The 24800-nt window shown below is 53.6% G+C and overlaps 1 protein-coding gene across 3 annotated transcripts; it reads right to left on the bottom strand.

Annotated features, from left to right (window-relative positions):
* Nucleotides 1-3348: 3348 nt before the first annotated feature.
* On the bottom strand, nt 3349-22955 carry Nr4a1 (nuclear receptor subfamily 4 group A member 1). Of its 3 annotated transcripts, XM_050122491.1 has the most exons (9): nt 22807-22936; nt 19589-19711; nt 18961-19079; nt 7203-8086; nt 6285-6414; nt 5858-6009; nt 5330-5532; nt 5060-5238; nt 3349-4148 (listed from the first exon to the last, which is right to left on the bottom strand). In XM_050122491.1, exons 4-9 carry the CDS (start codon nt 8082-8084, stop codon nt 3892-3894), a joined length of 1803 nt encoding a protein of 600 aa, XP_049978448.1. In that variant the 5' UTR covers nt 8085-8086; nt 18961-19079; nt 19589-19711; nt 22807-22936; the 3' UTR covers nt 3349-3891. The 3 variants fall into 3 exon arrangements, with proteins under 3 accessions (XP_049978448.1, XP_049978447.1, XP_049978446.1); XM_050122490.1 differs by lacking the exon at nt 19589-19711 and having other exon boundaries at nt 22807-22955; XM_050122489.1 differs by lacking the exons at nt 18961-19079; nt 19589-19711; nt 22807-22936 and adding an exon at nt 11009-14665.
* Nucleotides 22956-24800: the final 1845 nt, after the last annotated feature.

Here is a 24800-nt window from a genome sequence, read left to right as displayed (position 1 = left end):
GGCAGGAGAATTGTTGTGAGAATTCAAGGTAAGCTGAGCTACACTGTGAAACTGTCTTAAACCAAACAGAAAAGCAAGTCATGGTGGCTCCTGACTGTAAGGTAGTGGAGGCCAAAGGATCGGGAATTCCCTATTGTCCTCATCTGCCATGGAGGACAAAATACACCCACTGCAGCCCAATAGGCTGGCTTAAAGTCCTTGAAGACCAAGATCGCCTTTGCTCCACCCATAAATAGCATGAAAATATGGATCCTTTTGCCTTTCTCAGCACTACCTGTTTTTACATTTATCGTACTAAAAGCACACAGAAAATGAGAGGGAGCTAGTCTGGCCATCAGCTACTACCGTTCTGCTTCCAGCCAGGGTCATCGAAGAAATGAAGAAACTGAGGCGAGTGAAGAAGTGGCTTCGGAGCCGGGCGATGGTGCCGCACGCCTTTAATCCCAGCACTCGGGAGGCAGAGGCAGGCGGATCTCTGTGAGTTCGAGTCCAGCCTGGTCTACAGAGCTAGTGCCAGGACAGGCTCCAAAGCCACAGAGAAACCCTGTCTCGAAAAACCAAAAAAAAAAAAAAAAAAAAGAAAAAGAAAAGAAGAAGGTGGTGGTGGCTCAGGCCTTTAATCCCAGCATTTGGGAGGCAGAGGCAGGCGGATCTCTGTGAGTTCGAGCCCAGCCTGGTCTACAGAGCTAGTGCCAGGACAGGCTCCAAAGCCACAGAGAAACCCTGTCTCGAAAAACCAAAAAAAAAAAAAAAAAAAGAAAGAAAAGAAGAAGAAGAAGTGGCTTCGGCCAGCAAAGGGGAGTGGAGACAGGGGCTGGGGTGCTGTTGGAGCTCACTCGGGACTAGTTACTGCTCCAGAGTCCATGTTTGCAAGTCCGCAGCACCAAGGGGGGGGGGGAGGATCCACCATGCGAGACATGGTCTTCCCATTCACCTTTTTTAGGCCTGGGGCTGAAATGTATTCCCAGATCTCAAGGAAGAGTGCATGGCCAGAGTTCCTTAGGGAATCGCGTGGAGTTGGAGCCTGGAAGGAGGTCTCACTTCTTCCCAACTCGAGAATAGACAGTTTTGCCTTGTCTAATCCAATTTCCAGCATCAAGAGGCCATGGAGATGTTGCCTTGGATCTTGGGTCAGAAGTGGTGAGGAATCCTGTGAGATTCTGTAAATGAATCAATGCTAACACAGCACAGTGACAGTGGCCAGGCCCTGCCTCTTGCCACAGGCCTATGGCTGCTGTCAGTTTAGATTCATGGTTCTCTGGATACCGTCTCCACCTCTCCTCAGGTTCTGGTTATCAAACACAGGGCCTCACACATTCTGGGAAAACATTCCTTCACCGAGCTACGTTTGCAGCACCGGCACCTGCTTCTGAGCCAGCTAATGGAGCTGCTGAGGAGTGAGGGAGCTGGAGAACATTTTGAGGACATGGGCACAGGTGTCACTTAAGTTCCTGCCACGCGCCGGGCAGTGGTGGTGCACACTTTTAATCCCAGCACTTGGGAAGCAGAGGCAAGCGAATCCCATGAGTTCAAGGCCAGCCTGGTCCACAAGAGCTAGTTCCAGGACAGCTAGGACTGTTACACAGGGAAACCCTATCTCGAAAAACCAAAACCAAACCAAATCAAAAACAAAAAGTTCCTGCCAGGAATCCAAGCACTGCCCACTGCACGGAGCCTGCCACTGGAACTCACAGAGGGAACATGGAGGATGGAGACCAGCTGCCACTGTTCCTAGGCTCAGGAACACACATCAACACACGCCTCGCACAAGCCTGGGGGTACAACTTAGTGGTAGAGTGTTGTTGAGTGTATATGAGGCCACCAGCATCACCCCCTTCCGCCTCCTCCAATTGAAAAGGTCTGGAGAGATGGCTCAGAGGTTAAGAGCACTGGCTGCTCTTCCAGAGGCCCTGGGTTCAATTCCCAGCACCCACATGGTGCTCACAGCCATCTGTAACTTCAGTTTCAGGGAACCTGATACCCTCACAAGGATATACATGCAGGCAAAAACCAATGCTCATAGCCAGGCGGTGGTGGCGCACGCTTTTAATCCCAGCACTCGGGAGGCAGAGGCAGGCGGATCTCTGAGTTCGAGACCAGCCTGGTCTACAAGAGCTAGTTCCAGGACAGGCTCCAAAACCACAGAGAAACCCTGTCTCGAAAAACCAATGCTCATAAAATAAAAGTTTAAAAAACTAAAGGAAAATATTAAAAAAAAAAAAACAGCTTAGCCTCAAACTGGGACTCACTGAGACCCAGCTCCTCCAAGTTGTTTTCTGACTTCCACACACATGCTATGGCATATATGTACACATACATACATAGACATGCATGCTCATGTGCATGCACACACAGCAATGTTGTTTTTCTGTACAGGATTTCTCCATTTAGCCTTGGCTGTCCTGAAACTCGATCTATAGACTCAGAGTCCACCTGCCTCTGCCTCCCTAGTGCTGGGATAAAAGGTGTGCACTACCACCACCTAGCTAAAACCATGGACTTTTTCTTTTTTTTTTTTTTTTTTTTTTTTTTCAAGACAGGGTTTCTCTCTATAGCTTTGGAGCCTGTCCTGGAACTTGTTCTGTAGACCAGGCTGGCGCTGGCCTTGGACTCACAGAGATCCGCCTGCCTCTGCCTCCCAAGTGCTAAGATAAAAGGCATGCCCCCTCCCCCCCCCGCCACCGTCTGGCTTTTTTATTTTTTAACCAATAAATATTTTTAAAAATGCTTTAGCCAAGTGGTGGTGCATGCCTTTAACCCCAGCACTTGGGAGGCAGAAGCAGGTGGATCTCTGTGAGTTCAAGGCCAGCTTGATCCATAGAGAGTTCCAGGACAGCCAAAGATGCACAGGGAAACCTGTCTTAACCAGCCATCAAAGCCTAAATCCTAAATCATCCTTTACCCCAGGGTCAGAACCCTAAGAGACAGACCTGAGACCTGAGGCTAGACCTATGACTGCTACCCTAATTCCTGGGATAGTTACCAGCCACCGTGGGCCCATCAGCCAGCAGGGCAGAGGCTTCCCACGTTAGGAACTAGTTCCACAGGCAAGCACAGGGTGCACATCTATAATCCCAACACTCAGGAAGTGGAAGTGGGAGTATCATCAGCGTGAAGCCAACTGAGATACACAGCAAGTCCACACCGTATGTGCTGTACAGATAGATGTGTGTGTTTGCAAAGCTAGTTCCGGAGTTTCGCTAATGACTGCATAAAGCAGGCTCTGCCACCTACAAGGGAGTAGCTGAGGCTCACCAACTCGCTGGCAACAGCTAAGATTTGCCCGGCGAAGTTGCCATCTCTTATGTAAGTGCAGTGGCTGTGCAGTGACATCAGAGAAAGGACTCGTTTTCAGCTACATGTCTTTTTTATTCAATATATTAAATATATTAATCAGAAAAGTCACATCCTATAAATTCAGGAAAAATACACAAATATAAATCAGAATCTGCCATTCACCTTGAGTGACAGCTATGTACATGTGGAAGGAAAGTGGAAGAAATCTCAAGGTGGAGGCTGAAAGGCTTGCCCAGGCTGGTGAGGGTCCCATCCCTTCCTCCCAACCCCCACCTCACCTCTTCCTTTATGTATTTACAGCAACTTCAGCTCATTTACAGCAGAGTGGTATGTGTTAAAAATGTTTTTATCTTACAAAAAAACCACGAAGGCCAGGACTGAGCTACAGGGATAAGACAAATAGTGGGGTCACCCCCATGAACACACACCTTCCCCCGGGTCTTGAACGCCCTGTACATCTTCTGGAGTGAGGAAGCGAGTCAGTCTTAGCTCAAAACCAGGCTGGGAGCTGGGTGTTCTGGGGATCCGTGGGCTTAAAGGCACATGGGTGACATGAGAGCGCACACATATGTGCACACGTGTTCGGGGTAGGGATCAGAAAGACAATGTGTCCATAAAGATCTTGTCCACAATAGGTGGAGGGGGCACCAAGTCCTCCAGCTTGAGGTAGAGGATGCGGTGCCGGCCTAGGATGCACAGGGTCCGAAGCTCAGGCAATTTGCCCAGCAGACGTGACAGGCAGCTGGCTGGCTGAGGCTCTCCCACCACAGCAGCCATGTGCTCCTTCAGGCAGCTGACAATGCGATTCTGCAGCTCCTCCACACGCCGAGGATCCTGGAGCCCGTGTCGGTCTGCAGCAGGGAATGCAGAGGAAGCCACTCAGTGGACCCCCTCTCTCCCACAAACTTGCATAGCTCCCCTAGCATGTGCCACAAGAACCCATTCCCCTGACTGGTTAGCATCTAAAACCATCGCTTCCAAAATCCCAAGAGAGAATGAGGCCCAGACAGCTTGAAAACAAAATAAAACCTTAGTCCAGGTCTTCTGGGGTACAGGTTCTACGTAGTGCTAAGAAAGCCTGGAGCTGCACAGCGGTGACTCGGGGCTGCTATCAAGGAGAGCCAAGTACAAGCCTCATTACCCCTCAAGCCCCAGCTCTTCTGATTTTGTTCTTCTATTCAGGTAGGTCCTCTAAGAAATTTAAGTGGAAAAGGAGGTGGAAGAAGATACCAGGAACCTCTACATATGTCACCAGAGCCCTTCCACGTGATACATATACCAATACCCACGACACACGCAGCCATTGTAGCTACAGAGCCCTTACACCATGATACACATATAGCAATAGCCACGACACGCACAACCATTGTGGCTGGCAGAGTGGCTGCCTCTTACAGAGACAAGGGAGGGAGCCTAACAAAGCTGAGGCTGCTCCTCCATTCTGGACCACAGTGCTGGCTATCCAATTGCAATGTGTGAAAACTTCATGCGTGCACTTTTCTGTATGCTGTAAGATTGATTGACAGGGAGATTTCAAAACTAACTGAAACCCTACATCAGATACCCAGCATCTATGGCTGTATCTCGGGGAGCCTGGGGTCATTCGAAGGTTGATGTGAGCTTTAGAGGCAGACACAGCTGAGTCTCTCTCCAGGTCCTGGCATTCCAAATGCTGCAGGCACTCTAGGGGCCCCATAGTGCTAGATGCCACCTACCCAATGGACCTGCAACCCTTGGGCCCAGTCTGGTGCTTGCTACTCACCAGTGATAAGGACCAGAGCAGACAGGCAGGCAAAGGCAGGGACATCAACAGCCAAGCTTTTCAGGGACCGTGAGAAGGCTAGGATGCTGTTAATCCAGTCGCCAAAGCCTCGGGCACACTGTAGCCGGTGTAGCACCAGGCCTGAGCAAAAGATGAGCTTCTCTTCATCAGGCTTAGATCTGGCAGGAGGTAGATGACAGTCAGGACTCGGGTACGGACAGGCTGGGGCAGCAGGGCTAGGACCAGGAGGTTGGAGGGTGGGCAGCTCACCGGTAGGCCAGGCGGAGAACGAAGAGTTCCAGGAAGGCCGACTCCAGCAGCAGGTCTTGGTCTCCGGAGGAAAGCTCGGCAAAGCCTGGGATCTTCTCTGCCCACTTTCGGATAACTTCCAGGGAGCCCGTGAGCAAGTCATAAAACTGCTGCACGTCGCCTGCATCTTCCTTCCCGTTGTGGGGCAGCAACAGCTCCTGGAACTGAGAGGGGCCACGAAGAGGTAAGCACCACCCGCTGCTGCACACACACAGCTGTGTCCCTCTGGGACACCAGATCCATGAATGCAAATGAGCCCTACACTGGGCCCATGTGCTCAGCAATCCCCACAGGGAAACCCAGGGCTAAGGCAGTTGTTTGCCATTGATTCCCCGACTCCAAGTCCACCCCAGTGCGTTTCTCCAGCTAGTCAATGCCGAGGGGGTTCCCCATTTTCTAATGTTGCCCTGGAAAGAGAAACTTCCCTAACATGCACAAAGACATTGCAGCATATGTTCCCAGGAGCAGGCTGGGTGGGCGGGACCTCACCTTGGAATAATCCAACTTGGCAGTGCTAGGCCCAGAGTCCAAATGTGCCCGGATGAGAGAAGTAAGGAGATTGGTAGGAGAGGTGTCTGGGGGTTGTTTAGGTTTGGAAGGCAGCCGGCCACGCCGCCCCTTTAGGCTGTCTGTCCGGACAACTGTAGAGAAACAGGCAGTGAGTGATGAAGTAGGAAATGAAGGAATCTGGAGAAGGGGTCTTCAGCCCACACTACACACACCGCTTCTGAGAAGTCAAAAACGGAGAACTCAGGCCCACCCCACCCTTGCCAGCAAGGCAGGTGGAAGCTGCCATCTGCTATTAGGGGCTGGAGTCTAGAGCTAGGAGCTGGAATTCGGTGCAGATGCCTGGTAACCCTGGCTGCCCCCCACCCTATCAGGTCACGTATGCCAAGGGCCCCATCTAACCACCCACCTTCCTTCACCATGCCCACAGCCAGGCACTTCTGGAAGCGACAGAACTGGCAGCGGTTCCGCCGCCTCTTGTCCACAGGGCAGTCCTTGTTTGCCAGGCAGATGTACTTGGCACTTTTCTGCACTGTACGCTGGAGGGGGGGCAACACGGAACAGGCTGTCAGAGCATGGGGGGGAGGCCCAGGGGAGGGGACCGTTCTGATCCTGCTGCCGACGCAGACAAAAGCACCCTCTGTTCATAGCTATTTTCCTAACATTTGGGTGCAGGGGAGGGAGAAATGGAGGTTCAGAGTGGGGAGAGAAGTCTGGGACACATTGGGGGAGGATTCTGCCTCATAAGCAAGATTCCAGAACCCAAGACTATGCTAGGGACTCCCAAGGCTGTCCAGACACCCGTTCTGAACAGGTGTCTGCCTGTGTCCACCTGTCCTTTCCTGGGACAAGGAAGGGAGCGCTAAGGGGATGGGGGTGGAGAAGGGAAGCCAAGCGGGCACCCAGCACTGGAACAAACACGCAGCCTGTTCCTAAGTCCACCCCCAGCCTGCAAGAACCAAACCCTCTGCCTGGACTCTTTCATCCAGTGCCAGGAACACAAGTGCCTGTGGCCCCCTTGTTACCAGGGTGAGGGTGGGGACAGAGCAGAACCAGAGGCTGCCCACTAGAAGTTCTTTTCCTGACCACCACTGTGGGCCACACCTTCTGCCCCCCTTCCCTAGCTTTCTACAGGCCTACAGCTCTGTGGGCCCTCGTGAAGGAAGGGTCCCAGGTCTGAAACTGGTGGGTCCCTGGGGAAATGATACAACTGTCCCTGATTCCTGCAGGACAGAACCAGCTGTGAAGGTCACTTCCCATCTCAATATGATGGCCCACTCCACTCCCACTCCCAACAAGTTGTAGACACCCAAAAATGGAAAAATACCTTGAAGAAACCCTTGCAGCCCTCACAGGTGCGGACCCCGTAATGCTGGCAGGAAGCGTTGTCCCCACAAACAGCACAGCGGCCTTCTCTGCCACCGGAAGCCCCACTCCGGGCCTTGGTGGAAGTCACAGGTGCATCCAGAATCCCGGAAGTGTCAAGGTTCGGAGAGGTGGGTGACAAGCCAGGGAAAGCCGCTGGCATGGAATAGCTCTCTCCCTTCCCAAGCTGGTGGGTGGACGGTGGTGAGAACAGCTTGAGAGAACTCTGGGCCAGGCTGGGGCTGGGACCCGTTGGGGGACTGAAGGAGAAGAAGGTTGGAGGTGGTGGAGGCCCAGAAGCCTTGGGCAACTGCTCTGTCCATGCCCGAAGGCCTTCAAAAGTCTGGCTGGGGGAGAAGTGGCCAAATGAGCCATCCCAGGGAGAGAGCTGGGGTGGCTGGAAGCTGGGTGTAGATGGCGACGGGGCTGAGCAGGGACTGCCATAGTAATCAGAGCCGCTGGAGGACAGGGTCTCATCTAATGGGCCACTCAGGGTGCCGGGATAACAGCCATACACCTGGAAGTCCTCAAACTTGAAGGAAGCAGAGGCGGGAGAGGTGGCTGAGGATGAGGAAGAAGACGTGGAGGAAGCTGACGAAGAAGCTGAGGAGCATGGCTGGGTTGTCCCCGGCAGCTGGTACAGGAAGGTGTCAAACTCTCCGGCGTAGCCGTCCATGAAGGTGCTGAAGCTGGGAAGGGTGGTGGGTGCGGTGGGCGCTGCCTCAGGGCTGGCCAGGTCCATGGTAGGCTTGCTGAACTCAAGGGCCAGGGGGTCACTCGTCAGGTAGTCACGCGGTCCTGGGCTTGTTGCTGGTGTTCCATATTGGGCTTGGATACAGGGCATCTCTGGAGAAGGAGGAGACCCACAGAGGAAGGGGAGGAGCCAGTAAGAAGAAGCAAACTGCTTGATAGACCCAAGGCAGCCAGGTGGCGGTACCACAGAACCCAGGAATCCTCATCCCCCAGCCTAGGCACTATCTCACTCTATGAGCCACAAAGCTCATGGCCAGAGACCCAGTCCCAGAGAGCACAGTCCGAAGGCCAGCCACATGGGTCTGGGAACCCTACGGAAGGCACCTAACCAGCACCTCCCTGCAGGAACAGGGGGAAGCTGTGTGCCTCCAACTCTCAGCCTCCTGTTCATGGGTGGGGGCTGGGAGAGGCAACCCACAGAGCTCCAGGAGCAGATCTGCTGGTTTTTCAACCAGGCACTTCCTGGGAATACATTCCCAGGCACACCCCAGACTCTGCATACCCCTTCCTCACTTCCACCCACAGTGTCTGCCTCCACAGACATCCAGGAAATAAAGGAGAAGCTGCGGGACATGGTACAACTGTCTACCACAGTGGTTTTAGGAGCAAGGCAGTGCCAGATCCCTGCCCCGTTTCAGCCCTGTGTGCTGATCCCACAGGTACCTGGTCCTACTATTTGGGACTGTGCCCCAACTCTGTACTTTCTGGGATGTTTTCAGGCGTTGGGAGAATTACTGGGTAACACAGCTACAGACGTTTAAATACCATATACTGGGGGCTGGAGAGATGGCTCAGTGGTTAAGGGCAGGCATTGCTCTTCCAGAGGACCCAAGTTCAGGTACCAGTACCCATATTAGGTGGCTCACAACCATCTATAACTCCAGCTCTGGAGCATCTGATGCCTCTACCCTTATAGGATTTGTGTGTGCGCGTGTGCATTCATGCCCGCGCGCGCGCGCGCAGACACACACAGAGTTAAAAATAATTAAGAACAAAGTCTTAAGTACCATATACTGGAGGGAGGTGAGAGACTGAGCAGGTAGACCCAGAGAGGAACCTCTGGACACACAGGAGAAAGGACCACCCTCAAAAGGAATTTCTCAGCTAACCTGGTCGTTTTTATAAGAGGACACTCAGAGTCCAGCGGGAGCTATGAGCTTGTTAGCAGAGTGCAGGAACCTATTGGTAGGTACAAGAAGACAACCTGTCCCTGCCTATGTTCCTCTGCTAAAGCAGATGTCTGTTTCTTTTTTTTTTTTTTCTTTTTGGTTTTTCGAGACAGGGTTTCTCTGGGGCTTTGGAGCCTGTCCTGGAACTAGCTCTGTAGACCAGGCTAGTCTCGAATTCACAGAGATCCGCCTGCCTCTGCCTCCCAAGTGCTGGGATTAAAGGCGTGCGCCACCATCGCCCGGCCAGATGTCTGTTTCTTAAAGCATTCAGGGGCTTGGCAAAGTCACACTCCCCTTCCCCAAAGTGAGCACCTGGAAGATCAGAGATAGAAATGTTTCTGTCTGGTGAGAAATCCTTCAGAGGTGGCTCCAGGACCTCGTGTCCTTTCCAAACTCCAAGTCTGGAGTTTGGAACAGTCCTAGCCTTCCTAGCAAGCCACACAGGAACTCAAGCTGGCGCAGGAGATGGGGCAGTAATGGGGCAAAGACTGTCACCACTTGCTGTCCAGAAGTTCTCGAAGCCCTCTTGTCCAGTATTTCTTCCATCCCCACCCCACCCCTAGGTGCCTGGACAGGACAGCTCCACCCCTGGCCTGATGTGCAACCACCCAAACAATAGTACCCTCAAGTTCCAGCCCTGTCTGCCCAGTGGCGTTTCCCTCAGGCATACAGCACCTGTGAGAAATAAACATGGCCACTTCTGCCTCTGCTTGCGAGCAGAAGCCTAGGCAGGGATGGGCTGGGGGTGGAGGAAAAAGAGTGGCAGCCAGTCAGGACTGGGCATTTGTTCCAGCCTCATTCAAATCCTGTTTCTCCACTTGGACATCCTACATCCGGATCAACCCCCACCAATCTACCCTGCTTCAGGCATACAGTCAGCAACACACACAAGATAGAGACCTGTATCTAGCCTGGGGGGGGGGGGGGGGGAAGTAGTCCCAAGGGGAGGAGAAGGAAGAGGCGGGGTTGAAGGAGGGAGTGGGAGAATCCGGCTTAGGGCAGGTCTTGGCAACACAGTGTCTTGCACCTGTTAGGTGAACAAACCTCAGGCTGCATGCTACTTAACAGATTCAACAGGGACCACTGGGGTGATCTGCAAGCCAATCTGGATCGACAAGAGGGTTATCCCCTAGTCAGTACCACACTAAGACTCCAGCATAAGCAACTTCCACCCAGTCTCCACGTGCCCCTTTCTCCGACTGCACCAGGGTAGGGCTAAAACATCCTTTCTATGCTTCTAGACACCCTGACCCTGCCAACTTAGTCCAGCACAGCAATTACCCCCGCCAATCTAGCTAGCCATTTCCTTCAGCAATCCCCAGGTCTTCCTGTGCCGATCAGACAGAAAGTTCAGTAGGGGAAATCTGAAATTTTACAGCCTATAAAGTGTTAAGTAAACAACTGTGAAAGGGGCTAACCGCCTTGGAGGGAGACGCGAGGAAATCCAATCCTATACGGAGCTGGATGGATCCCAGTCGCGCGGAAGCTCTACTGTATACCTTCTCCCCTCAAGATGCTCACACACACCCCCACCCCACAATCAGCAGCCAAACACAGAGGACGATGTGCATCTTTGGGCGCCCTGGGGAAAACCAAACCAAGACAAAAAACAACCGCTGGTCAAGCCTCCACAACCTACCTGCACTCTTGCAGACCCTTTACCCAGTCCCCAAACCTCAAGCCCGAGCTCACTCCATTCCAAGTGCTACCTTTTAACACCACAGATGCACTCTACACACCCATCCTCGCAAGCCAACCCGAAGACATCCTTTTCGCCCGCGCGTACACCCATCTCATTCGTGCACCACCTATAGAAACAGACGTACACTCCCCGCGGGATACCTACCCGGCCGGCTGCTGTTCCCTCTGGCCGGGAACAGCGACCCAGTCGCAACCCGGTACCGCGTGTGCTCCGCAGTCCTTCTTGCACACTCCCACAACTTTCACCACCTCTTGCACTGGGGCTCCCCTGGCGAGCCCGACCCTCCTCTTAAGCGCTCCGTGACGCAAGGGGAGGGGCGGGGGCGCCACTGACGCACGCGGCCCGGCGAGCTTTGGCCATACAAGGGCGCGGGGGGCGGCGCGGTTCCGGCGGGAGGCGGCCAGGAGGAGGCGCGGGGACGGGGAGCCCGAGGGGGCGGGGCGAAGAGGGGGGGCCTGGAATGTCTGTGCGCGTGACGCACGCGGGGTTCCATTGACGCAGGGAGTGCGGATTGTTTGATCTATAAATAGTTTTCCTCTCGCCCGCTGAGCGGGCTAAATATAGCAGCTTCCAAACCTGCTAGGCTCCCAAGCCGGACCCGGGATCGGGTCCCGGGGTCCGAAATAACCGACCGGGAGGAGGGGGTGTTGTTGAGCCGCACCCGCAGGGCTTCCCCGGAGCAGGATCTCCTCCCCTCCAGCTGCTCCCAGTGCCTACCGCGCCCGCTCCCTCCTGCCCACTCTACCCCGGGCTTTGCTCCGCCTTTGCCCCGTTCCCAGCCTGTCCTGGGCACCTAGGGTGTCACTCTGCCACTGCCGGCAGCCAGAGTAGTCCAGAGCTGTGGCAAGCAACTCTGGGACACACCCAGGAGATGGGAAGGTGGGCTGTGCCCCTACCTCAAGTGCTGGCAATGCTGTGCAATTGACGCGTATTGCCCAGCAAGGTCTCTGGCCCCAGGAATGGCAACTAGAACCCTAGCCTTGCTCCTGGCAATGGACGATCTGGCTTTCAAAGTCTCTTCCCAAAGGTCATGGCTTTGTTCTGGCCTAAGAGATTCTGCTACGAACTGATGGTAGTTTCTCACCAGTGGCCCCCCTAACCCTTCGCAGGATGGATGCACCCTAGTTGAGAAATTGCCGAATTTCAGAACCGGGTGGAGCCTGAGAAATCTCCAAACTCATGCCAACTCTTCCCCATTTTATAAATAGACTCAGAGACATAATGACATTTGCTCAAGGTCACTCAGCTAGGTGGTGGCACACTGGAGTTGAACCCAGGGCCATCTGCAAGGGGCTCTTTTCACGCCCTCCTGCCAATTCCCTGGCCCCAGTCCTGATGTGGAAGCACCTGCCTTGCTTCTCTGGCAGCAGGGAAGAGAGCGGCTCTAACTAGTTACCACTGGCAGTGCCGGGCCTTCCAGAACTTTATTCACAGGCAGACCAGGCTGCAGCCACCTGGAGCCTATTTCTCTGCTCAGGTGTCACCTTACCCGTGCCCAGCCCAGCCCAAGCTGCAAAGAAGTCTGGAGAGAAGGCTCAGAGGTTTAGAGCATATTCTCCAACTTTCCCCAACTGGAATTCTTTGAAATATCTGTCTGTCCCTACCCGCCATTTCTGCTGCCAACCACAACCAATGCCAGCCCACTGGTACAGCAGCCTTAACTGGGAATACCCAACGACCTCCCTTTCTGGCCATACCCCTTTTTAAAAAACCGGGCTGAGGGTGTAGCTCGGTGCTAGAATGTTTGCCTGGCATTTGTAACCTGGATTCCATCCCCTCTCCAGAAAAGACCTCCCTAACCAGCCCGTCGCTTCCTTCTCAGTCTTCACTACATACGGAGCAGCCTTCATACACTGCTGGTGTCATTCGACAGCCTGACCAGAAGTTACCAGAACCCCCAAGACAACATGCAGTCTTGCTGTTACTGAGTCTACAGCTCCGAACTTTGTCAAGCCACCTTCCAAAGAGCTGTTAGGCCGCTTGGTGGAAGTTGAAGTGTGAGAGGGACGTGGAACGCGGAAGGATCCAGGGGTTCAAGGAGGAGCCGCACGCCTGCTCTGGTTGTGTCCCCTGCTCCCCACCTGCTCTCTCCACCCAACCCTGGATGCCTCCCTCTACTTCCAAAATGGCTTTAGTACCCGCCAGCAGCAGCAGGTGCACTGTCTTGTCTTCACCAGGGTGTGCTGAGGCCCAGTCTTAGCTCCAACTTGAGTTCCAGCGTTCTCCTCCCTCCCCACCATTTTGCCTTTGCACAAAGTGGCACAGACCACCCTGTAGAAGCTGACAGGTAAGCACCAGGGAACTCGCTATGGATACCTCCACACTGCACCGCCACCCAGGCCAGCCCCTCGAGCCACCGCACACTGTAGACTGCCCTCTTGCTGCCCCAAAGCTGGAGGACAGTAAGAAACTACAGCCGCTGTGTGGAAGTGTGATGCTAGAGATCTGAACTCACTCCACTCCAAGTCATCAGTAAGGAGAACAAGCTCCTCTAGGGAGTCATAGCGGGGGCCACCCATGCAGGTACCAGAGCGATGATGCATGCAGCCTAGCCCAGAGAGAAGAAAGGCAAAAAGGCTTAGAGGCTGCTCAAGAAGAGAAGCCTAGGGCTCTGCGAGAAGTGGAAGTAGGTTCATGACTGATGTAATCTCTAGGAGACCTAGAGCAAACCTGGTTCCAGACGAGACAGAAACCTCTCAAAGGAGCACCAAGTCTTGTCTTCAGGACTCACACCAGGATCAACTGTTCACTGGAGGTAGGAGAAATGAGTAATGCTGGGAGCTATGTCCAAAACTAGAGACGAACACCTGCAACCCATGGAGGGTAGGGAGGAGAGGTAACAGTCTGCAGACAAAAGCCAGTGCTGCAGTCAGGCCCACGGCAGGGCCCACCCTGCCAATACACACCAGCACCCAGCCCTACGAAGCCCTTCAGCTGATTCCTGGGAGCAGCCGTCCCTGCGGTGCTAGCTCAGCCACTGCTGGAGTCCTGTCTGGCCTCTGACTCCCAATAAGTCTTTTCCCACTAGTGTAGGGAGGCAGGCCCAGAAACAAGATACTAAAAAGGGCCAGACCTTGGGCTAAGATACCAAACCCAAATCCACCCATTTAGCCTCTTCCTGCCCATCCTGACTGAGCTTGAAATCATCCATTTTATAAACAGATTCCTCCAACTCCTGTTCCATGCTCTTGCTGACCACACTGCCTTGACCTGGATTCCTGTACACCCACCACAGAGGCAGTTATGGCCACAGTCTGTTACAGGTGTCTCCATAGGAGTCCGTGATGGGGCTGGAAGCATGCCAGTTCCTGATTTGGATGACTGTGCCCCAATTGTGTTGGCTCTAGAGAGGTCATCAGACTACATTCCCAAGCTTTTACCCTATGATAGCGGTTCTTAACCTATGGGGTCATGACCCCTCTGGGGGTAGAACAGTCATTTCACATGGGTCAGAAAATACAGATATTTACATTACAATTCTTAACAGTAGCCAAATTACAGTTATGAAGTAGTAACAAGAATAATTTTATGGTGGGGGGGTCACCATGGCATTCAGAAGGTGGAGACCACTGGTGTAAGTGGGTGCAGATGCAGCTGGATTTGACGGAGTTCAAGATCATTCAAGTGTATGTTTCTGAAATCACAGCAGCTGTTTCTCATTAGACATTTGTTCTATCAAGGTTACACAAGGAGTCACGAGGAGCTGAACCATAATGACACTAGAAAAGCACTGTATTCCTAGCTCGGAGGCAGGAGCCCCGAGAGTTCAGGTTTAACCTGGTACAATACTCAGGCTCAGCCTCAAAAAAAAAAAAAATAAAATAAAATAAAAAAAATAAAAAAAGCAGGTGAGGGGGAAGAAACAGTATGATAGGGAATTACAGACTCAAGCTCAGCTCTATCCCCGCCTATGTGTGAGCAACACAAAGGTGATGGCCGCCTCCCCTTGCAGAGGCCTTTTCTTTTATGGCCTTTACTCTCCATCACTAAGTGGCCTGAGCTAGCAACGTCCACCACCATTCCTCAGTTGGGTAAACAGGGAATAGGGGAAGTGGGACCCGACTCACACAGCCCTTTCCCACGATGCCCTATGCCCCTTGGACTGGGCCCCACCCTGTAATGTGGAGGGCAGGAACCTCCCCCACTTTTACTAAGACTGTCCCCACCCACAGCCTCCAAGCTCTTCCCATGGGTGGGTCAAGTAATTTGTTTCCTCCCACTGAGAAGTGGCCCCAGGAGCTTCCCCTGCTCAGCCCCATGCTGCCAGGACCAGGCCACTTCCACTTCCTGCCCTAGCAGCGGGCACCGTTACCTGCTGCCCCAGGGGCTTCCCATGGCAGCTCTGGGAACCTCGGTGAAAGATCAAGACCAGGTTTCTAACTCTCATCCCCTGGTCCTTCTCCAGGCCCTGCAGTGCCCAGAGATTTTTGCTCCCCCACAAAACAGGTTTCCAGTTTGAGTTCCCAGGTTAGCCCATAAAGCATGCACCCGACTCCCTCAAATACAGGCAAGCTCTGGAAGAGCTCCAAGCCAGCAAATCTCCTTGTAGTGAAACCTGGACAAGTCCCTTGGCCCCTTGGAAATCATTTCCCATGTGAACACTGTAAGTTCCATGGGTGGGGAATTCAGTTCACTGGAGGGAAAAGCTGAACACCCAAACAGAGCACTCGACCTGGATGTCAGAAATCTGTAGCAGAGAGTGGCAAGGGACAGACAGGGACCAGGGTTACAGTCTCCCTCTCTGAGAACTAAACAGTAGCGCCTCCCCTCTGAGGGGCTGAGAGAAAACAGGAGCAACGCAAGAAGCTCACTGAGGAATGCAGCTAGATTAACACTGGCGGGAGGCGGCAAACTGGTCACAGAAGCCTGCAATCCTGTGATTTTTCTACCCCATCTACCTCCCAGGCTGAAGAAATTAATACACAGTATACAGGAAGAAGGTTAGACCTCAACAAGGACTGGCAGCCTGAGCAGGAAAGCACCGAGGAGGTCAAAGTCCTCAAGAAAAGCTGCCTCATTTGTCCCCCTAACAGGCTCTTTGGGGGCATCTTTACCATCCAGTCCTCCACCTGGGAGGGTGTCCCGCCAGGATTACTACACCCACCAAATTTCCTTAGCCCTACCCAAGGTCTCCTCCCCACCCAACCTCCTCAGCACAAAGCCAAATTCAAAATAAAGCCTCCCTGATAAGGAGCAGGGAAGGCCGCCACACTTTCCTATTGTTAAAGTATTTTTAGTGTAGGCTCTGGATTCAGTTAGAGACCCTGTCCAGAAGGGGAAACTTGAAGGAGGAGGAGAGTGTGGGAGCTTCCCACGTAAGAGGCTGCTTCTGGCCCAGGTCCCAGGGAGCATGTTTGTGGCTAGCTGGCTTCAGTACAACCCTGCTTCTCAGCTCCCAGATGGGACAGACAGCAGGGAAAGTGAGCAAGATGGGGAACGGCAAGAGATCTTCCCTCAGCCCAGTGGCCGGTTCCTACAGGACAGAGAGCACAGGTCCCTACTCAGAAAGTAATCTTGAGATAGCCCAACAGGACAGGGAGCCTGGGTCCCTAGCCAGAGAACAACCCTGAGATCCCCTGGCAGGCATCTAGATCACTTTATTTCCCCTCTACTTGAGCAACCTAGAGGCCTCCACCAGGCCACATGGACAACCCGTGGGCAGTCTCTCGGAGGGAGGAGAGGGCAACCGTTCCCCTATGTCCCCACTGTCAGTCCTGAAGTATCTCCAGGTCTGATTTCCATCACCAAGTGCGGCCATGCTACAGCTCCAGTTCCACGACTGTCTAACATCCTTAGTCATCCTCTTTTCCCTCCCCTCAAAGCCAAAGGACTCAGCATGCCATTCACAATGGAAAACATCTGGCAAGATGGGAGGAGTGGAAAAGGAAATCCAAACAGCCCAGTTTTTTTGTGCCTCAGTGTCCCCACTCCTCAAACTTACCAGCTCTCGTCCTCACAACCCCAGACAACAAAGGAAGAATCCAGGGTTAGTGGGGCTCTTTCCACAGCCTCGAGAAACCCAGTGGGGAACTGTGACGGCCTGCCCTTCCCAGCTAAGGCCATATACTTTCAGAGCAGACTCTGGATGGGAACTGTCCCCAAGTCAGTGTGTCCTCTTCTGTTTATATAGCAGAAACCAGAGCTGGCCTCTGGGGACTGGGAGAGCCGCCTCAGGGACCGACTTTGGCCCAGGTCAGCAAGAGCCCAGAATAGTCAGCTGACGGGAGCCCCAGAGTGAGCATGACCCTGGGCCCATGTCCAGACCTGGCAAACAGGTGCCCACGTCACAAGACTAGCAATTCTAGCACTCACAGGGCTCTGGCTGGCAGCCCCTTAGGGCAGCACTGGCAATGTATTTGACATGGGAGTTCCACTCATTCCCATCACCTAGACAACAGGGCAAACAAGAATGCTGCCCCCAATGGGAAGGCTGGGTGTTCAGGTGGGGGTAGAAACATGGGCCAAGAGGAGGGAGACACCTGGCCCCTGTTACCATCCTGACTCACGTGCTTCCAGAGTCCAGATCTCCTCTGCTGACCAGGGCTACACACCTCTTCCACTTACAGTAATTCTCCCTGTCCCCAACCCAAGTTGATGTTATGGAGCCCACTGCCAAAAAGACACTGATTCCCAGGTGCACACTCAGCCCAGCTCCCAGGAGCCTTTCCCTAGTCCTCCCCTGCTTCCCTCCGGGCTGACCTCATACCCGGTTTCCTACTCCAGCTACCTCCACAAGACCCTGCCCCACAATCACCAGCTCTGCGTAAAGCAACAGGGCTGAGGATGCTGAGGGAGCCAATGAGTGGCCTTACAAGCATCTAGAGCAGTGGTTCTCAACCTGTGGACCAAACAACCTTTCACAGGGATCAGCTAAGAGCACTGGAAAACACAAATGTGGGGCTGGAGAGATGGCTCAGCGGTTAAGAGCACTGGCTGTTTTTCCAGAGGACATGGGTTCAATTCCCAGCACCCACATGGCAGCTCACAACTGTCTGTAACTTCAATTCCAGGGGACCCTCACACAGAGATATGTGCAGGAAAAACACCAATACATATAAAGTAAAAATAAATTATAAAAAAAAACCATAAATGTTTGCATTACGATTCATGACAGTAGCAAATTTAGTGATGAAGTAGCAACAAAGATCATTTCACATTTGGGGTCAGCACAACATGAGCTATACTAAGGGATCACAGTCTTAGGAAGGTTGAGACCTCTGCTCTAGAATCTCCCACACCTGAAGGACTGTTGCTTGAACATGGCCCCATGTGCCAAGGAAAGAGGGAGAGAGTACCAGGTCTATGTCCAGGGTCGCCAGGTCACCAAGTTGAATTCTAGCTCCCCGAGGCATGGTGACCAAATCTTGGGTTCCCTTAGCCTCATCCCAGTGCCTTGGGTCTCAGGGGCCCTGTAAAAAAACCCATCTGCAGAAGGCTGTCTTCCGCTACCAGCCAGTCTCTGGATTCTTGGTTTCACTGTCTCCCTCCTTGCAGGGGGCCATGAGAAGTCACATCCTCTGCAACTCTCTCAAAGTGGAAGGGCAAATCAGATGGCTAAGAACACATCTTGGGGATGGCCACAGGTTTGGGATTTTCCTTCTCAAGAATATTGGGTGAATAACGCCATGGTGACAGGGGTGGTCCCATGCTTGGCAGGTATAGTTCAGGCCCTGTACCTCCCTGGTGCAGTACCCACACCCTGGAAACAGGCCAACCCCCAAACCCACATGCCCTTGCTGTGCTCCCAGCCCTCAGCTACCCACCCAACCCTTCAGCTTCCTGGAAGCATGCACAGGCTGCCCTGAGAGCAGCTGCCACCTCCTCCCTATCCACCCATGAGCCCTGGACCAGAGCTCCCAGCCTAAGCTGTTAAGAACATAAGGCTTCCCCGTCCCCACCCCCGCATCACCCCACCTCTGAAGAAATCAGATGTTCCCATGCTCAGCAACCTCGCTTGCCTGCCGCCTCGGCAGGGCTTCCCCCTCCAGCCCCCTAGACCACATCCTCTCCAGGCAGCCCTGCACCCACTTCTGCCACCATCCTACCCCACTGCTCAAGGGCCTAAGGAGGGCACCAAGGACAGCAGCAGTACTTACCATTCTGGATGGGCCAACAGGACTTTGCCAACACTCACCATCCCCTCAGCCTTCAGGGGGCGCAGGGATGCAGCCGAGTCACCAGGGAGGGGCAGGGACTGGCCTCTGTCCATGGTGGCCTATGGAGGGAATTAGCATGAAGTGAGAAGCAAACAGCCTTTAAGGACATGCTCCTGAAACAACATAGCTGGGGAAACTAAGAGTCAGAATATGGGCAGGACCCAGGTCCCAAAAGGACAAGACAATCTAGGCAAGGACACGAAGGACATGGAGGTGGCCAGGATGTATGAACAACATCTGGGTATCTCAGAATCAAGAAGGCATGCTGCCTTGCCTCTATACCACTGCTTCCTGCTATTCTTACCTGAAGTCCCTGGGAACACAAGGATGGGTACCAGATGGGTACCAGAGAGAAAGTGCCTGCAAGGACAGGCAAAGCACCTCTCTCTCATTCCAGGGCTCCAGCTCAGCCCCAGAGCCTAGGGGTACCCAGAAGGTAAGACTCTCTGAGTTTCCCTGGTCTCAAGGAACCCACACTCCTAACCTAAGCAAGGAATTCCTAGAATGGGAACCCAGTTCCTAATCAGGAAGGCCAACTTCTAGAAGTGAGGTGAAGGGTACCAGGTACCTAGATTCAAACCGTAGCTCCAGAACATCAGTCCCTCAGCAAATGTGTCAGTCTCTTCCTGCTTCTCCTTTCTCAGTGAAGAAATGCCCGTGTCTAATTGGCATGCATCTCTTAAACCGGCAGCTGTAATGAGGTTTAAAATCTAGGGATTTATACCAGGGCAAGTTGGGTGGCAGCAGCAAGGGGGTTCCCTGTGAGTTCCAGGCTAGCCAAGGCGACAGACACAGTGAGACCTGACTCAGAAAACAGATCCAAGCACACACACTGCTATGCATCCTCCCTGGAAGTCTTAACATGAGCACATACAGAGAAGTCAGCCCCCAAGACAAGCCTCTTAATGCATCCTGTAACCCCAGTTTGTCAGGAGACTAACACAGGAAGATTACAACCTCAGGACCTGCCTGGACTACAGAAGGAGCTGAAGGCCACTCTGGGCAACTCGGTGAGAACCCATCTCAAAACAGAATGGATGAAGAGAATGGTAAAGGCTTGCCTGGCAAAGGCAAGGTCCTAGGTTCAACCCCAGCATAGGAAACAAGAACTGGAAGAAGGGGAGGAGGAGGAAGTGAAGGGGTGGAAGAAGACAGAAGAGAAAAAAGAAGAAAAGGAAAAGAAAAGATTAACTCCAGACATTTGGCTCCTTCCTAGACACTTCCGGGCACCTAGCCTGGGCTCCCAGAGTAGAACACAGCGGTGTAGCCCAGCCCTGGACTTTCTAGCTCCCTAGCACTGGCTATTCACTCTGGCCATACCTCCCCACTCCCTCCTCCCACTGGGCATCCTCATCTTTCCCTCTAGAGCCCAGGGTGAGAGCAGTGTAAAGTCTTCACAGCCGTGTTGCAGGCCAGAGGGCTGGGAAAAGAGAAGTAGATATTTCCACAATAGTAGGTGGAAGAACCGAGATAGGGGAAGGCCCAAGGGTGGGTCACAGGCTCCTGACCTCTGCCCCAAGGTCACCAACTAAGGGACACTCCTGTGGCTGAGATGCCCAAATTTTCCATCAAAGAACTTCCAGCTGTGTTAAAGCACCTTTCTAGCAGGCACAGAGCCCTGGATTTGATTGTTTACCACCCCCCCCCTCTCTCACTCTCACACACACACACACATACACTCTCACACACACACACACAAACACACACACACACAAGCAAAGAGCAAATATGTTTCCCAGGCAGACGGTGCTGTTGCCCTCGCATGCAGCAGAAACAAGACAGAGCTACCTGTCTGTCATCACAGGGTGGACTGAGTCCCCTCTTCTTTCTCTTGTTGACAGAGGGACCAGAGCCTGGCACCTTACACCTAGAAGTTGACTCACAGCTCTAATGAACAGGTGCCTTATCCCATCTCCTAGACCAAAATGCCCTCCTAACAGTCACATAGTCAGCGTTCCTAAGTACTGTGAGTGAGGCAGTGTGCCCAGCGCAGGGGAAGACCCAGGTGCCCTTGAGGTCTAGATCTTGGGCAAGCCAACACCCTGGGCCCAGCTACAAACGCAGGACTGAATCAGTTACAAGCCCCATGCTGAGAGCAAAACCAAGGCTGGGGCAGCTCAAAAGAGGGGAAGGAAGTCTCTGAAGGGGCAGACACACAACAGTCAGCTTCCATACCAGCTCCAACTCCTCACTCAGCCCTCCGGTGCTCCAGTCACGTGGGCTTCCTTTCACCACCCACGGCCTTGGCATTGGCTGTTCCTCCACCGGGGAACTTACTGTCCCACATTGTCTATCTGCTTCCTCCCAGGCACCAGGTTTCCACTCCACCTAACTTCCTCAAAGACCTATACCTAGGGCCCTGCCCCCTCACTAACCTGTCTTCACCAGACACAGGACGATGCTGACCTCCCACCTGTCTGTCACCTGTCTCCCTGACTATAAAACAATGCTGTCAGTCCAGAACCACAGCATTCACTGTAAAATAGATGAACAGGTGCGGGGGCCTGTGGCGGGGAAAAGTCACCTGAGGAAAGTCAGGCAGGTGAGGGGAACATTCTAGCTCCATTTGGGAACAGATCCTAAAGAAACGTGAGTCTTGCTTTTAGTTGAATCACAATTTTGAATCAGAAGTTCTTACTTCTGGGGCTAGGCAGCCCCTCCCTGGACCACCAGGAATCTGCTAGTCCTTCCTATGATGTATTTGAATGTTTTCTTAACTAAAGTCTTCACTTGCACGAGGCACGGACGGCAGGCCTCCTGAAGCCCATGGACCTGGACACAGCTCCACACAGGGCAACGGGCACAAAATAAAAGCAACGGCTAAGACTTTTTCCGGCATTTTCTCAATGCGGCCTCACAGTACTACAAGAAAGGGGTTGTTTTTATTTTGCACTGAGAAAGACCAGACCCTTTAAAAAGGTTAAGAAATTTGTTCCTGGTCATACATCTTGGAACCGGCAAAGCTGTGGTTAGAACCCAGGTCCTCAGTTCTGGGAGCAGTGGTCAGGCATCCATCCCCTCTGTCTGGCTACTTAGACCTGTGCATCTGGAACCTCCCAAGGAGCAGGTGTGAGGCTGTGTGACTGCAAAGGTGAGCACCTGGCCTGAACTCCTGAGCTGACAAGGGCTCACCATTTTTTATTAGAGCCATTCACCTCATTGGTGTAAGCAATCTTTGCCCAGCAAAAACCATCATTGAAAATCATGACCTACAGCACAGTACACTGTCATTCTTCTTAGCTCTGGGTCACCACAATGACAGCTGGCTTCCTGTCAAGTCTCGCCCAAGTCACTGATACCAACATTTCCCTTGGTTGTGATGCCCCAGTGCAGGAGTCTCTGGTCCATCAGCACCATTTAGGAACCTGCCGACCAGAGAGCATGCCCATCACACTAGATCCAAACCCAGGTCCCAATTTTCCACGAAAGCACCTCTAGTCCCTCGGATCACTTATCCAAAAACAAAACAAAACAAAACAAAACAAAAAAACGGACGCGGGAGGAGGGAATGTGTCCAAGTAAGATAACTGAGCCCTGCATCCACGCAGACCACCCTCTAGAGCCACCGCTGTCCCCAAGGCCGAATAGACTCCCCGAGCTTGGTGGCGCCTCCCGGGTCGGGTGACTTGGGCTTCGGGCTCCCGCAGACCGGGGCATGGAGGCATTCCTCGGGTCTAACCGCGTCCAGCGCCGCCCGCCCTCCCAGCCGCAACCGGGGCGTGCAGGAGAGGACCGCGCGGACCCGCGGCTCGGCAAACGCAGGTCCCCGCCGTCCCGGCCCCTCACCTGGCCCTACGGGCTGCGCTCGCGTCTCCGCCCGCGCCTTCCGGGCTCGCGCCCCGCTCGGGCCCGCAGGGTCGCCCATGCCAGGCCGCCGCCGCCTCCCGCTCCCGCCGCGCCGGGCGCCCCCGCCCGCGGTTCCGGCCGCGCCCGCGCCCCCCGCCCCCAACTCCTCCCCCGGCGAGCGGCCGGGCGGGGACCGTGACGCGCGCCCATTGACGTCTCCGGAATCCCGGCGGCGGCGGCCGACGCAGCCTCATCAATGGGCTAAAAATAGCGGCTCCCGGAATAGCCGGGAGCGTCCCGCCCCTCGCCCCCCCCTCCCAAAGCTCTCCCGCCGCACACCCTGTTACATAACGTGCCCCGCCTGGGGCCAGGGTGGGGTTGCTGTTTCCAGGTGAGCCCTCTCTGGGCCTCCCGGACACCACCCCGACATTCAACTCTTGAATAAATCTACCCGGGACTTCCCCTGAGCACTAGGTGGAAAAAGTGAGGCCTCAGAGGGGCTTGGCTGCGACCCAAAGTCACACAGCAATTAGGCCGCTTGAGAGGTCAGGACCCCGGCCTACCTCTGAGCCTGTGGGCACCCCAGGGTGACATGAGTCTCTCAGCCTCGGGGCTGTATAACACACCAAAGGCAAGGAACCTAGGTAGCAGGGTATAGGGCTTCCCCCGGAGAAGGCAGCTAACAAAGAGGACTTCTGAGACTGTGAAATGTCTCCTGAAAAACTACTTTCTGAGGCAGGGGCATTCACTAATCCTGCTACTCCATATGCTTGGGTGACCTTGGACAACACCCCTAACCTTCTGAGCCTCTAGCCTTTAGCCACCTTTTGTAGTGACCTGACCCCAGCAGCTGTCTGGCACACAGTAGGCACCCCGGTTTCGGTTTTCCCCGCTCTTCTGTGGATTGTGTGGTTCAGTGTGACTGTCTTCTATCTCTAAGCACAGTCCTCCCAGCAAGGCCTTCAGGATGAGGACTCCAAGGTGGTCCAAGGCCTCTGAAAATGAAAGGACTACCTGTCCTGAGCAAGCTGCTACACAGGAAGCCTTTTGTGTGACAAGACTTTTCCTGGGGAGACATAAAACACACATCTACTCAGTACAGATAAGAAACACAAGACAGACCAAGGTACAGTTACCGCCAGTCTAACTTGGTGAAACAGTGAGTTTTATTAAGGTTTTTATAATTTTTTAAAAATTGCTTCAAGATCCCCGGCGGCAGTAGGCAGCAGAAATGCTGTAGGTCCCAAATGGTGGTAGCGGGGCCATGTGGTGGCAGGCAGTCCCAGGCAGAGACAGCTGCCGGTCCCCTAGCAGTGGCTGGTCCCAGGCAGGGAGACACATGGTGGGCGGGCAGGAGACAGAGACATGGATAGACACGACATGCAGGGTGAGGTTGAATATTTATTCAGGGGGTTATGGAGGAGGAAGGGTGAAGGGGGGACAGAGAGAGATAGAGAGAGGAGGAGATAGAGACAGAGAAGGGGGAAGCGGAAAAGTGGGGAGAGAGGCAGAAGCGAAGCTGCCTCTCCGAAAGGAAGATGGAAAAGAGAGAGAGCTCAGGCAGGAAGCTGAAGATCAGCCTGCCTCAGTGGATGGGGGAGGGAATGGGCGTGACTTGTCTCTTAAAAGGACCAGGGACCAAAACCATAACAAAGATTGTTTACAGAGGCAGAAGTGACCCAAAGAAAGCTGCATCACCAAAGCCCACCCTGACAAGGATGACAGCTCACAAGCTGGGAACCTGGAGCACACTGCACAGCCTGCAGACAGCTCCACAGGGTGGAGTGTCTTTTCCAGGAGCCTCAGCTGGTCTAAACCTCTCTTGGAAGCTGCTCTGCCGTCTTCTTTACAGTTTGCCTAGTGTGAGTCTTGGGACCTCAGCTTCACTTCCTCTGAGCTTTTCTTGTTTACTGGGGCAGGGAGAGTCCTGTTGGATCTGGTCTGTTTCAGGGACTTCCTGAAGCTATTTTGAGTAGTTTCCCTTCCTAATTAAA

Source organism: Alexandromys fortis, unplaced genomic scaffold (assembly GCF_014885135.2).
Source record: "Alexandromys fortis isolate MF-2015 unplaced genomic scaffold, M_Fortis_MF-2015_v1.1 scaffold_216, whole genome shotgun sequence".
In the NCBI taxonomy this organism is placed as follows: domain Eukaryota; kingdom Metazoa; phylum Chordata; class Mammalia; order Rodentia; family Cricetidae; genus Alexandromys; species Alexandromys fortis.
This window is presented reverse-complemented; position numbering and strand designations above follow the sequence as displayed.